At 49.5% G+C, this 13,853-nt stretch overlaps 1 protein-coding gene across 5 annotated transcripts in view; it reads left to right on the plus strand.

Annotated features, from left to right (window-relative positions):
* LOC119973155 (interleukin-1 receptor-associated kinase-like 2) overlaps positions 1-4,333 on the plus strand; it is a 116,000-nt gene extending 111,667 nt beyond the window's left edge. For all 5 annotated transcript variants that reach the window (XM_038810773.1, XM_038810774.1, XM_038810775.1 and 2 more), the window contains one exon: positions 3,324-4,333. In XM_038810773.1, coding sequence (XP_038666701.1) covers positions 3,324-3,328 — 5 coding nt within the window. In that variant the 3' untranslated portion in view covers positions 3,329-4,333. The remainder of the gene's footprint in view (positions 1-3,323) is intronic.
* Positions 4,334-13,853: the final 9,520 nt, after the last annotated feature.

The following is a 13,853-nucleotide window of genomic DNA, read 5'->3' on the forward strand; positions in this document are numbered from 1 at the left end:
TCTCCACAGCGAGACCAATGCACGATTCCACACAGGGAACGCTGCAAGACTCCACAGAGGGAGTGACACAAGTCTCCACAGCGAACTCGTGAACAGACTCCACGACGAAAGGAACGCAAGACTCCAGAGCGCAGTCCTTGCATGAACAAGACCATGAGGGTCTAGCAACTTCCTCTGAGCAACCAGCAGCAAACGATGCAGGTTTACCATGCTCAAGTGCACAGCAAGAAGACTATGACAGTCTACCATGCTCCAGTGAACAGCAAGAAGACTATGACAGTCTACCTCGCTCACGTGAACAACAAAGCAACTATGACAGTCCACCCAGATTGTTTGAGTCACCAGAAGACTCTGACAGTCTACCCAGTCCAAGTGAACTACAAGAAGACACTGAGGCTCTACCCACTGTATGTGCGACAAGTGACGACGGCATCCCACTTCCCATTCCAGATGTGCAACGTGACAGACCTCAGCTAGTGTGTACAGAGGCACTCGACAATCACAGTGAGACTACTGGTCACTCAGGTGACACCACATTACTTCAAACCTCATTCATTCGAGCCTCTCCACAAGCAAATGCATTCCTGAATGTTTTGACTCTGGACGGGGAGAATCAGGAAACCAAAGAAGATTCAAGTGAACCTGAAAGGGCTCCAGACGGGGAGAATCGACAAGCCAAAGCTGATTCAAGTAAGCCGGACATGACTCCAGATGGGCAGCGCCGCAAACTCAGTGATGGCACGCTCAAGGAAACAGCAGATGCCACAAAGCACGCTGACACGAGTAAGTGTATGAAGGACTCGTGTTATCCACTGAGTGTGGTCCTTGAGCGCAGCAAACACGACAACAAAACCAACCAACACAACAACAACATCAAAGACAATAACGAGAAGCGTACCAAAGTCAACGACGTCGACAACAAGTACAACAAAAACAACAACAATGGAACTACGACTGGTACGACATGGTACAACTCTGCAAATGCGGGACACTGTTACTGGTCAGCTCAGTACAATGACATACCATGGCAGGACGATGCATCTTCCCAATTCACGTTTGCTGCACGACCAACAGGCAACCTGGCTTTCAGGACAGATGCCATCCAGAATTGCTACCATAAGCATCGAAAAAAAAAGAAAGACTCCGAATCAGTCAATGAAGTGATTTGAACACTTGAACACCTCCTGATGAGCAAACACCAGGACACTGACGGCATTCACAAGGAATGGCAATGTCACCATTAACACTTCTATACCAGACCACATAAATTCGTGAACTATTGGACTCATAACTTTTACTTTGTATTGTCTTATCCTCAAAGTCATTGCAACTATTATTTGGTCTTGTATACTATTGTATAGTCATCACAGTCATCATAACTTGTACATAGCATCACTTATCCACCTGATTTTGTTCAATTTTCTTCAACACTGTACAGAAAATATGTAATACGAAAAAAGGGGGATGTGGTGATATGCATCACTGTAAATACACAAGGGGTTAATGTTAATACACGTAGACTAGATAGACACTAGAGGGAGCATCAGAGACCTGACACACAGACATTCAACCAATAGGTCAGTAAGATAGGACACGACCAATGGACATTCAAGATACACACAGAGGTGATACTATCACAGGGGGGCATTACACCAACCCAAATATAAGGACACAGCACACATGATCTTTCTCTTTCCAGTGGAGACACTTAGTGAGTACATAGGGTTGAATGAAACACATCACACCCATGAGAATTGTTAACAGTTAGGGGGCAGCAGGGTAGCATGGTGGTTAGCATAAATGCTTCACAGCTCCAGGGTCCCAGGTTCGATTCCTGGCTGGGTCACTGTCTGTGTGGAGTCTGCACGTCCTCCCCCTGTGTGCGTGGGTTTCCTCCGGGTGCTCCGGTTTCCTCCCACAGTCTAAAGATGTGCGGGTTAGGTGGATTGGCCATGCTAAATTGCCCGTGGTGTCCTAATAAAAGTAAGGTTAAGGGGGGGGTTGTTGGGTTACGGGTATAGGGTGGATACGTGGGTTTGAGTAGGGTGATCATGGCTCGGCACAACATTGAGGGCCGAAGGGCCTGTTCTGTGCTGTACTGTTCTATGTTCTAGTTTAATAAATGTGTGAAAGCTATCTCCAAGTCTGAACCTTCCTTTGTCAGAGTGCACATCAAGGAAGCAGCTTATGCTACGTCAAGAGCATAACAAAACAAAAATGTTGTAATTTGATGTTTAACTAAATAAATTGAAGTAATTGCAAATACTTATGTTGCTCTGTTTATTTGGTTATAAATATGGCGGTCAATATGGTCGCCTTCCTTAATCCTAATTGTTTACACTTAAGAGTCGCCAGGTATCTCTCGATACCGCCACAAGGTTCAAACCTGAATACTGATCAGAGAGCCAATACACCAGTTAGTTAGTTCAAAGTCAATACTATTTATTTACACACACAGTAGGATCTAAACATGCCCAAAATACTACAAACTGAATGATCTCTAACGCTAACACCTATACTTAACTTCGGGTGCCCACTCAGTCAGAGGAACAATGGCCGTTGTTCGGATCTGAGGTTGTTGGGTTCGAAGAGGTACAGGAGAACAGCTAAGGTCGTCCGTCTGGTAGCGAGCGTTGATCTTGAACTTACTTGCTTCTGGTGATGCTGGTGGATGGGTCTCTCCGCTTCGAGAGCCAAGTCCAAGAGAGCGAATCTCTCGTGGGGGCTCCTTCTTATACTTGGAGGGGCTTCGCGCGTTTTTAGGTGGGCCTTAAACTTGGCCCCAATTAATTAGGCCGCTTCTCGATCACTGTTATCGTTCTTGACCAATAAAGGGGTGGGTGCCCTGATGGCTGGGCGTGTCTTAGGTGGGTGTTGGCCTTGCTTTGTTTGTGTCTTTCTGGCGCCGGGGATGTCTGCAACAGTATCAACTACCTGAGTGTTAGTCCTTTGTTTCCCGGAGATGGGCCATCAATATGCTAATCGACCCAGAGTTTCGATTCCGTCTGGTAACTGCTTCCCAAATAGTCATTCAGGCACTGTGCCTGCTTGCTGTCTAGCATTGTCCATATTTCCCTATATTCTTTGCGAGCGTCCATTTTGTATTCTGGAAGTGGCCATCCCAGATGGCTACACTTAGAACTCCCACTTTTAATTATTTGAAAACATGGAAATAACTGAGCTTTGGTTGGGCACTTAACAAGAGCTGTGACATAATTTAATGGAAAGCCCAGTTATAAGTGATTGCTGCTAAAGAATAATGCCACAAGATATCAATGAGTTTTGAAGTTTGGACTGAAGTCTAATCTACTTATCTTTTACAGAATAAAACTCAATACTGAGGTGCCACCGTAATATTGAAGACAGTACAAAACAGGCTGGAAGCAAGACGAATATACGGACTCGAGCCAGATAGTAACGGCTCTGTATTTTCAATGTGTGCTCAAAAGACGCATTTATCTACTTCAATCGTTACAAATAGTTAGGCCAGTTTCATATTTAAAGGACTATATCCACTATGCATTTGGGCAGTATTATTTTCAAACAAGATAACTCCTGATGATGTGCCCATGAACACAACACTCCGAGTACTCCGCTTCACAGTTGCAGTATAGCTCAATAGAATGCTCAGCAGCAGTGCAATGTGTATGTCCTTTGAAGTTCTTTTATAGCCCAAGCAGACAGGCAGACCTCAAGTTCCATCTCTGGGCTGTGCTGAGTTTGCTGGGAGGGGCAATAAAGATACACTAAATGGTGTTTCCATCTCAGGGTTAGGGAGACAAAATCGACACGGACCTCGCCTTGAGGAATATTAACTTCACAAGACAGAAGTGGGCTTGTGTGTGACAGCTTCTGTAGTCAAAGAGTTTGCTTTTGTGCAAAAGGGAGGTGCAAGAATAAAATATGCAAAAAGAATAATTTAGATGGCAACGGTAATACCACATCATGTCATTGCATACTTGTCTGTTTTCCCAAGACCTTAATTACAGCACAGAGAGGTTTCCAAGTTCTCACGGTCAAGTAAAAATAAGTAATCCGTAGATTTATTTTCTTAGCAATATTAAAGTGAGTCTCACCTTCATTCTTGCATGCCTGCCATTTCCTGCAACATTATGTCACAGGGTTGTTGGGAAAATATTGCCAGTTAAATATGATGCAATTATTAGTCATTAATTTATTTGAGAAAGAGTTATAGCGTGATTTTCAAATCACCACAAATTGCTGGACTACTTATATCGCACCACCATCGTCTTTGCAAAAATTCATGTTTGCCACAAGTTTCAAGAAAATGCTACATTTGCTGTAAAAGTAATTAAACTTGCTGTAGAAATTTCTTAATATCCATTTTTTGTTTCGCTACGATCTACTTCCTTCTCCAGCATTCCTCCGTTTCATTTGAACTTGCATCCATCCATGCCAGAGCAAACTTGTGATTATCACAGATCGGCACCCACAAAGACATGCCTTTCAATCCAAAGTGCTATCTGGACTGGTTCCAGATCCTCAGTGCTGATACCACCACCAGCTCTTGGAGTACCTGACTGGCGAGAGTGGAAGGAGTGGCAACAACAAGGCCCTCAGACTGGTACCCTTACACGAGGCCGCCTCCAGACTGATCTCTCCTCCATCTCCTAGCCATAGCAATGTTTGCTTCCCAATAAAGGTTCATTGAATTCGGCAATATCAAACATTGGAAATTGATGCGTTGGAAACAGCATTGCCAGTTAAGAGGCAGAGGAAGAAGAAAAGAATGGCAGATGAGCTTATTGATGATGAAAGAAATTCCTCAGATTCTCTAGCTGATTTTCGAGTAAATGTGTATAACCTAATAATGGATCGCATTGTCCAGTGACTAGAATCACGCTTTGTACAACACAAACAGTTGTATAAAGATTTGTCCTGCTTGGACCCAGCAAAGTTTAAAACTATTGCAGAGAAGGGCCTTGAAGATGAAGCATTGGAAGGTATTATTAAGCTGTTTCCACAAATCAGCAATGATCAAGTAATATTGGAATTGTTTTCTTTTGCTTCAAACTTTGATGTATTAAAGCTATTGCTTAATGATGGTGAGAATATGGATTCCAGTTGCAACAATTGTAAAATTTGCAGCACTTGCCCATCATGTGTACTAAAAATTCTGGCATCCAACAGACTTCATGACAAGGCATATGATAACCTTTATGAACTTTATTAAGTATCTGCACACTATCAGTTACTCAAGTCCAATGTGAGAGGACATTTTCAAAGCTAAAGATCATAAAGACAAGGTTAAGAAATTCGCTGTCTGAGGAGAATTTGGAATCATACATGTTGCTATCCATTGAAAAGGAATTGTTAGATGAATTGGATGCAGAAGCAATTATTGGCAGATTTGCACAATCATCTAGCGAACACAAACGATTGCTCTTAATATAGTGGACTGCATGCAATGCTCTATTGTGCTTTTGAACTATCTGTCAATGTGTAAATTGTGCAGTAAACTATTTTAAAATATCAACCAATTACTTAAAATTAAAAAAATAAAATAGAAAATTCACTTATAACATTCTGTATTTACATTTGGTATCTACTGCCAGTAATATGTACAGTACATGTACACTGTAATTACTAAGACATACACATTTTTTCCACAAACGTTTAATTGTACCCTTTTTTCCATATGTATTTTTTGAAAATGTTATTTATTCGTTATGAAAATTAAATGATAGCATTGTAGTTGTGGGTGGGCCCCCTTTGTCTCCTGTCAACCAATATTTTTAGACCCAGTCCGCCACTGGCTACAATCCCCGGGGAAACGGACAGGTGGAGAGAGAGAATGCGACGGTCTGGAAGGCCGTCCTTCTTGCCCTACGGTCTAGAAGTCTCCCTGTCTCCTGCTGGCAAGAGGTTCTTCCCGATGCGCTCCACTCCATCCGGTCGCTCCTGTGTACCGCCACCAATGTGACACCTCACGAGAGAATGTTTGTCTTCCCCAGGAAGTCCACCTCAGGGGCCTCGCTGACGTCTTGGCTGAAGGTTCCAGGGCCCGTGCTCCTCCGGAAGCATGCGAGGAGTCACAAGTCGGATCCCCTGGTCAAACGGGTCCTTCTCCTCCATGCTAACCCCCAATATACGTGCAGCACGGTAGTACAATCGCTTCACAGCTCCAGGGTCCCAGGTCCCAGGTTCGATTCCGATTTTGGGTCACTGTCTGTGCGGAGTCTGCACATCCTCCCTGTGTGTGCGTGGGTTTCCTCCGGGTGCTCCGGTTTACTCCCACAGTCCAAAGATGTGCAGGTTAGGTGGATTGGCCACGCTAAATTGTCCTTAGTGTCCAAAATTGCCCTTAGTGTTGGGTGGGGTTACTGGGTTATGGGGATAGGGTGGAGGTGTTAACCTTGGGTAGGGTGCTCTTTCCAGGAGCCGGTGCAGACTCGATGGGCCGAATGGCCTCCTTCTGCACTGTAAATTCTATGAATGCCTACGTGGCACACCATGACGGGCGGGAGGACACAGTCTCCCTTGGGACTTGGCACCCGCAGGTTCCCCAGTGACCATCCCCACTACCCCCGACTCTACACTGTCTCCCTCCATTGCTACTCACGACTCTCCAACGTATCCCTCCGTTGCTACTTATTCGGAAGACGACACACTCCTGGATACGCAGGCCTCAACAGTTCTTCCGACACCAGTGTCCTCACCACAGCCGGGACTGAGGCGATCACAGCGGAAGGTCAGAGCCGGGGGCTAACCGAAGTCTAATTCAACCCGTCCACTTCACCCCCACCGGACTCTTTTTTAACAGGGCGTGAATGTTGTGAACCACTGAATTATATTGTACATACTGTTCTTACTTACTGTTCTTACATGTATGGGTTTGTCCCTGCTGGCTCCGCCCCTCAGGCTCAAGTATAAAGGTAGCTAACCTCCAACCCTGCCCTCATTCTGGGACCGGCTGCCAGTAGGTATCTTTTAGCTGATTAAAGCCACAGTTTACTCTTCCGATTCTCATCTGTCGTCATTGATGGTACATCAGTACCTGGCATAGTTGAGGGTCACCTCCAACTCGACTTTTACTTGGAGACGACGGACACGTTCGTGAAGGCTGAAGGACTGGGGTTAAAAGGAGAAATGGAACTGGGGTTTGGACTGAGGGAAGTGGGGCGAAATATTGTATGTAGTTTAATTTCTTGTTAACGGCTTAAGGATGTTAAGTTGCGGGGAAGGGTAGTGTACCCTGCAGTATCAGGGCACATGGGGTAAGTGACTGGAGAAGGTTTGGGATGATGGCGGTTTTCTGGGGCGCAGTGTTTTGCACCGGGCTTCCTTATTTGATGGGTTTTTTTTAGGGACTGTGCATGGGCGAAGGGATTGGGAGGATATGGGCCAGGGCAGTGGCCTCCTCACTGAACGGGAGTGTGGTGAGGGGAGGGGCCACAGTCATTGGAGCTTAAGTCGAACAGGGCCTGGAAGGTGTGAAAGGTGGGGGGATGGGATCTATACTGGGAGAGGTGCTTCAAAGAGGAAGTGGATGGGGAGATTCTGGGAGGGGAGAGTGGTTTGATGGCTGTGGTAAACCACTGTTGCACCTATATTAGGTGATGTATGGTAGGACCTGTACTACAGGTTCGAAGGTAGTCCCTGCCTGCTGGCTCCACCCAGTAGGCGGAGTATAAATATGTGCGTCCTCCGTGCAGCAGTCATTTCGCCAACTGCTGTGGGAGGCCATATATCTTTGAGCAATAAAGCCTCAGTTGTATTCAACTCTTGTCTTTGTGCAATTGATCGTGCATCAATTTATTGCTCTAAGATTTTCAGAAGATGGACTTCCGTATCAAGCCGGATCGCCTGCAGCTGGATCCGCAATCAAGCGACGCCAAAAAGGACTTTCAGCACTGGCTAGCTTGTTTCGAGGCGTACATCAACTCGGCGCCAAGCCCTGTTCCGGAGGCTCAGAAAATACAGATACTGTACCCAAGGTTGAGCTCCAACATCTTTCCGCTGATCCAGGACGCGCCAAACTATGCCGCAGCCATGGCGCTACTTAAAGAAAATTACGCCCAGTAGCCGAACACGCTCTTCACCAAGCACGTGCTCACCACTCGCTCTCAACCCCCTGGTGAGTCCATAGAAGACTTCTGGCGGGCCCTAATCCCACTAGTCCGGGACTGTGACTGTCAGGCCGTTACGGCCGCGGAACATTCAAACGTCCTTATGCGGGACGCTTTTGTTACAGGGATTGGGTCGGACCTCATACGCCAGCGACTGTTAGAAGGGGCCACGCTCGAACTCGCAGAGACAAAGAAACTAGCGCTCTCTATGACGGTCGCCTCGCGCAACATTCAGGCCTACACCCCCAGCCGCGCGGCCCACCCCCCCTGCGCATCGTGGACCCCACAGACCGCCGCCTCAGCGGGGGCCTTACCCACCCAATTCGCCTGTGCCACACGCCAGCCAGCGAACCCCGGAGGTCCCCGATGTTGCTTTTACAGCCAGCAGAAATACCTCCACCAATGCTGCCCGGCCCGTGCTGCCCTTTGTAAGGCTTGCGGTAAGAAGGGGCACTTCGCTGTGGTGTGCCAGGCCCATGCAGTCATCGCTATCGCCCCCACCCCCCCTCGTTTACGGACAATGGGATCTTCACCTTCCCGGACCACGTGCGGCCAGTGGGGGCCGCCATGTTCTCCCCCTCAGACCAAGCGCGGCCAGTGGGCGCGGCCATCTTCCCCTCCGCGCAACACGTGCGGCCCATGGGCGCTGCCATCTTTTTCAACACCCGCCACGTGCGGCTCATAGGCACCGCCATTTTGTCCTCCCCAAGATCTTCAGGCGCCGCCATCTTCTCTCCCCCACTGCACATGGGCAGCACCAGCAGTCCAGGACCCGTGTACCCGAGCACCCCATCATCCGACACCAGCGACAACTAACCACAACTCGCCTCAGTGACCACCAACCAGTCCCATCCGCACAACCTGGCCACCACATCGACCAGCGTTAAGATCGACGGACACGTGACCTCTTGCCTGCTGGACTCCGGGAGCACCAAAAGCTTCATCCACCTGGATACGGGAAGGCGCTGCTCCCTCGCAGTACACCCCGCCAATCAAAGAATCTCCCTGGCCTCCGGATCCCATTCCGTGGCGATCCAGGGGTACTGTACAGTCACACTCACGGTCCATGACGTAGAATTCAGCGGCTTCCGCCTCTCCGTCCTCCCTAATCTCTGCGCTGCCCTACTACTAGGCCTGGACTTCCAGTGTAACCTCCAGAGCCCAACCCTGAAATTCGGCGGGCCCCTACCATCCCTCACTGTGTGCAGCCTCATGACCCTAAAGGTCGATCCACCTTCCCTTTTCGCAAATCTAACCCCGGATTGCAAACCCGTCACCACCAGGAGCAGACGGTACAGCACCCAGGACAGGACCGTCATCAGGTCCGAGGTCCAGCGGCTGCTTCGGGAAGGCAGCATTGAGGCCAGCAACAGCCCCTGGAGAGCCCAAGTGGTAGTAGTTAAAACTGGGGAAAAACACAGATTGGTCGTGGACTACAGCCAGACCATCAATCGGTATACGCAGCTCAACGCGTACCCCCTCCCACGCATATCTGATATGGTCAATCAGATTGCACAGTCCCAGGTCTTCTCAACGGTAGACCTCAAATCCACCTACCACCAGCTCCACATCCGTAAAGCGGACCGTCCATACACTGCCTTCGAGGCAGACAGTCGCCTCCATCACTTCCTCAGGGTTCCCTTCAGCGTCACCAATGGGGTCTCGGTCTTCCAAAGTGAGATGGACCGAACGGTTTGCGGGCCACCTTTCCATACCTAGACAACGTCACCATCTTCGGCCATGATCAGCAGGACCACAATGCCAACCGTGCCAAATTTCTCCACACCGCCACTCTCCTAAACCTCACCTATAACAAGGAGAAGTGCTTGTTCAGCACGAACCACTTAGCTATCCTCGGCTATGTGGTCCAGAACGGAGTTCTGGGGCCCGATCCCAACCGCATGTGCTCCCTCATGGAGCTCCCCCTCCCCCACTGCCCCAAGGCCCTCAAATGCTGCCTAGGGTTCTTTTCATACTACACCAATGGGTCCCAAACAATGCGGACTTGGCCCGCCCACTCATACAGTCCACCCATTTTCCCTTGACGTCCGAGGCTCAAAAGGCCTTCGCCCGTACCAGAGCCAATATCACCAAGGCCGGGATGCACGCAGTAGACGAGGCACTGCCCTTTCAAGTGGGAAGCGACGCATCAGACGTCGCCCTAGCCGCCACCCTCAATCAGGCAGGCAGACCCGTGGCATTCTTTTCCCGCACCCTCCATGCCTCAGGAGTTCGGCACTCATCCTTCGAAAAAGAGGCCCAAGCTATCGTTGAAGCTGTGTGGCAATGGAGGCATTACCTGGCCGGCAGGAGATTCACTCTCCTCACTGACCAACGGTCGGTAGTCTTCATGTTCAATAACACATAGCAGGGCAAGATCAAGAATGATAAGATCTTGAGGTGGAGGATCGAGCTCTCCACCAACAATTACGAGATTCTGTATCGCCCCGGCAAGCTCAACGAACCCCAGACGCCCTATCCCGAGGTACATGTGCCAGCGCACAAGTAGACCGACTCCGGGCCCTGCACTACAGCCTTTGTCACCAGGGAGTCACACGGTTGTACCATTTTATAAATGCCCGCAATCTGCCCTACTCCGTCGAGGAAGTACGGACAATCACCAGGGACTGCCAGGTCTGTGCGGAGTGCAAGCCGCACTTCTAGCGGACGGACCGTACGCGCCTGGTGAAGGCCTACCGCCTCTTTGAGCGCCTCAGCGTGGATTTCAAGGGCCCCTCCCCTCCACCGACCGTAACACGTATTTTCTCAGTGTGGTCGATGCGTACTCCAGATTCCCCATGGCCATCCCATGCCCCGACATAGAACATAGAACATAGAGAAATACAGCACAGAACAGGACCTTCGGCCCACGATGTTGTGCCGAACTTTTGTCATAGGTTAATCATAGATCATAGACTTTTGGACACTAAGGGCAATTTATCATGGCCAATCCACCCAACCTGCACATCTTTGGACTGTGGAAGGAAACCAGAGTACCCGGAGGAAACCCACGCACACACAGGGAGGATGTACAGACTCCACACAGACAGTGACCCAAGCCGAAATCGAACCTGGGACCCTGGAGCTGTGAAGCAATTGCGCTATCCACAATGCTACCGTGCTGCCCTTAAGAACAAATTCATCTCCACTCCATTATTCTACCATAATCCATGTACCTATCCAATAGCCGCTTGAAGGTCCCTAACGTTTCCGACTACTTCCACAGGCAGTGCATTCCATGCCCCCACTACTCTCTAGGTAAAGAACCTACCTCTGACATCCCCCCTATATCTTCCACCATTTACCTTAAATTTATGTCCCCTTGCAATGGTTTGTACCACCCGGGGAAAAAGTCTCTGACTGTCTATCTATTCCCCTGATCATCTTATAAACCTCTATCAAGTTACCCCTCATCCTTCTCCGTTCTAATGAGAAAAGGCCTAGCACTCTCAACCTTTCCTCGTAAGACCTACTATCCATTCCAGGCAACATCCTGGTAAATCTCCTTTGTACCTTTTCCAAAGCTTCCGCATCCTTCCTAAAATGAGGTGACCAGAACTGCACACAGTACTCCAAAGTGGCCTGACCAAGGTTTTGTACAGCTGCATCATCACCTCACGGCTCTTAAATTCAATCCCTCTGCTAATGAACGCTAGCACACCATAGGCCTTCTTCACAGCTCTATCCGCTTGAGTGGCAACTTTCAAAGATCAATGAACATAGACCCCAAGATCTCTCTGCTCCTCTACATTGCCAAGAACCCTACCGTAAACCCTGTATTCCGCATTCATATTTGTCCTTCCAAAATGGACAACCTGACACTTGTCAGGGTTAAACTCCATCTGCCACTTCTCAGCCCAGCTCTGCATCCTATCTATGTCTCTTTACAGCCGATAAACAGCCCTCCTCACTATCCACAACTCCACCAATCTTCGTATCATGTGCAAATTTACTGACCCACCCTTCAACTCCCTCATCCAAGTCGTTAATGAAAATCGCAAACAGCAGAGGACCCAGAACTGATCCCTGCGGTACGCCACTGGTAACTGGGCTCCAGGCTGAATATTTGCCATCCACCACCACTCTCTGACTTCTATCGGTTAGCCAGTTCGTTATCCAACTGGCCAAATTTCCCACTATCCCATGCTTCCTTACTTTCTGCATAAGCCGACCATGGGGAATCTTATGACGTCTGCCACCGCCATCAAAGCCCTCAACACAATCTTTGCTCTGTTCGGTTTCCCCGCCTACATCCACAGTGACAGGGGATCATCATTCATGAGCGATGAGCTGCGTCAGTCCCTGCTCAGCAGGGGTATCGCCTCCAGCAGGACGACAAGCTATAACCTCCGGGGAAACGGACAGATAGAGAGGGAGAATGGGACGGTATGGAGGGCCGTCCAACTGGCCCGACGGTCCAGGAACCTCCCGGCCTCCCGCTGGCAGGAGGTCCTCCCTGATACACTACACTCCATTCAGTCACTACTGTGCACCGCCACTAACAACACACCCCATGAACGTCTCTTTGCCTTCCCCAGGAAGTCCACATCCGGGTTGTCGCTCCCGACTTGGCTCGCAGCTCCAGGACCCGTCCTTCTCCGTAGGCATGTCCGATTCCACAAGGCAGACCCGTTGGTGGAGAGGGTGCAGTTGCTCCAAGCAAACCCCCAGTATGCCTACGTGGCGTACCCCGACGGCCGCCAGGATACTGTCTCCCTCAGGGACCTGGCACCAGCAGGTTCCATATACACACACCCCTCCGGCCCGGCGCCACCCTCCCCTCCCCCAGCATTCCCAGGAGTGCCACCCCCCCCAGGACAATCCATCCTCCCCCTGCCCACGCCTGAGGATGAAGAGGATTCCGGCACGCTCCCGGAGTCACCGAAGACCAGACCAGCATCGGCATCGCCGCCACCACTGCGTCGCTCCCAGCAGCACATCAAGGCCCGGACAGGTTAAATCTCTAACTGGTCCACTGGACCTCAAAAGACATTTTGTTTCTCACAAAAGTTGTAGCTGTAAAATTCAGTTGTTGTATATAATTCTCCACCAACCCCGCCGGACTCAATTTTAACAGCGGGTGAATGTGGCAAACCACTGTTGCACCTATATTAGGTGATGTATGGTAGGACCTGTATTACAGGTATGACGGTAGTCCCTGCCTGCTGGCTCCGCCCAGTAGGCGGAGTATAAATATGTGCGTCCTCCATGCAGCACCCATTTCGCCAGCTGCTGTGGGAGGCCACACATCTTAGAGCAATAAAGCCTCAGTTGTTTTCAACTCTCGATGCAGGGTTTGAGAAGAGGATGCTGGGTGCAACCCTGGACTTGGACACACACAAGCCAATAGGAGGGAATTGGAATATGGGGGGGGGGGAGAAGGCGCTGACTGGGCTTATGAGGGAGATGGGAGGAGTGGACCGTAGAGGTTTCTACATCCAAGGAGCGGGAGTATTCATTCTTTTCCCCGATGCACAATGTGTATTAGAGGATAGACTATTCTGTGGTAGGGAAGGCGTTATCGGCTGGAATCAAGGGATCGGAGTATTCAGCGATAGTGATCTCGGATCATGCGCCGGACCGGATGGATGTGGTCTTGGAGGGGGAGGTGGCCCAGATACCGGGGTGGAGAATGGATGCGGGGTTGTTGGGGGACCGAAGTTTCTGCCATAAGATTGGGAAGGTGATTGAGAAATATGGGGGATCTAATTGTACAGGGGAAGTGTCGCAGGCAGTGGTGTGGGAGGACCTGAAGGCAGTAGT

The sequence above is a fragment of the Scyliorhinus canicula genome, chromosome 11 (assembly GCF_902713615.1).
Source record: "Scyliorhinus canicula chromosome 11, sScyCan1.1, whole genome shotgun sequence".
NCBI lineage: Eukaryota > Metazoa > Chordata > Chondrichthyes > Carcharhiniformes > Scyliorhinidae > Scyliorhinus > Scyliorhinus canicula.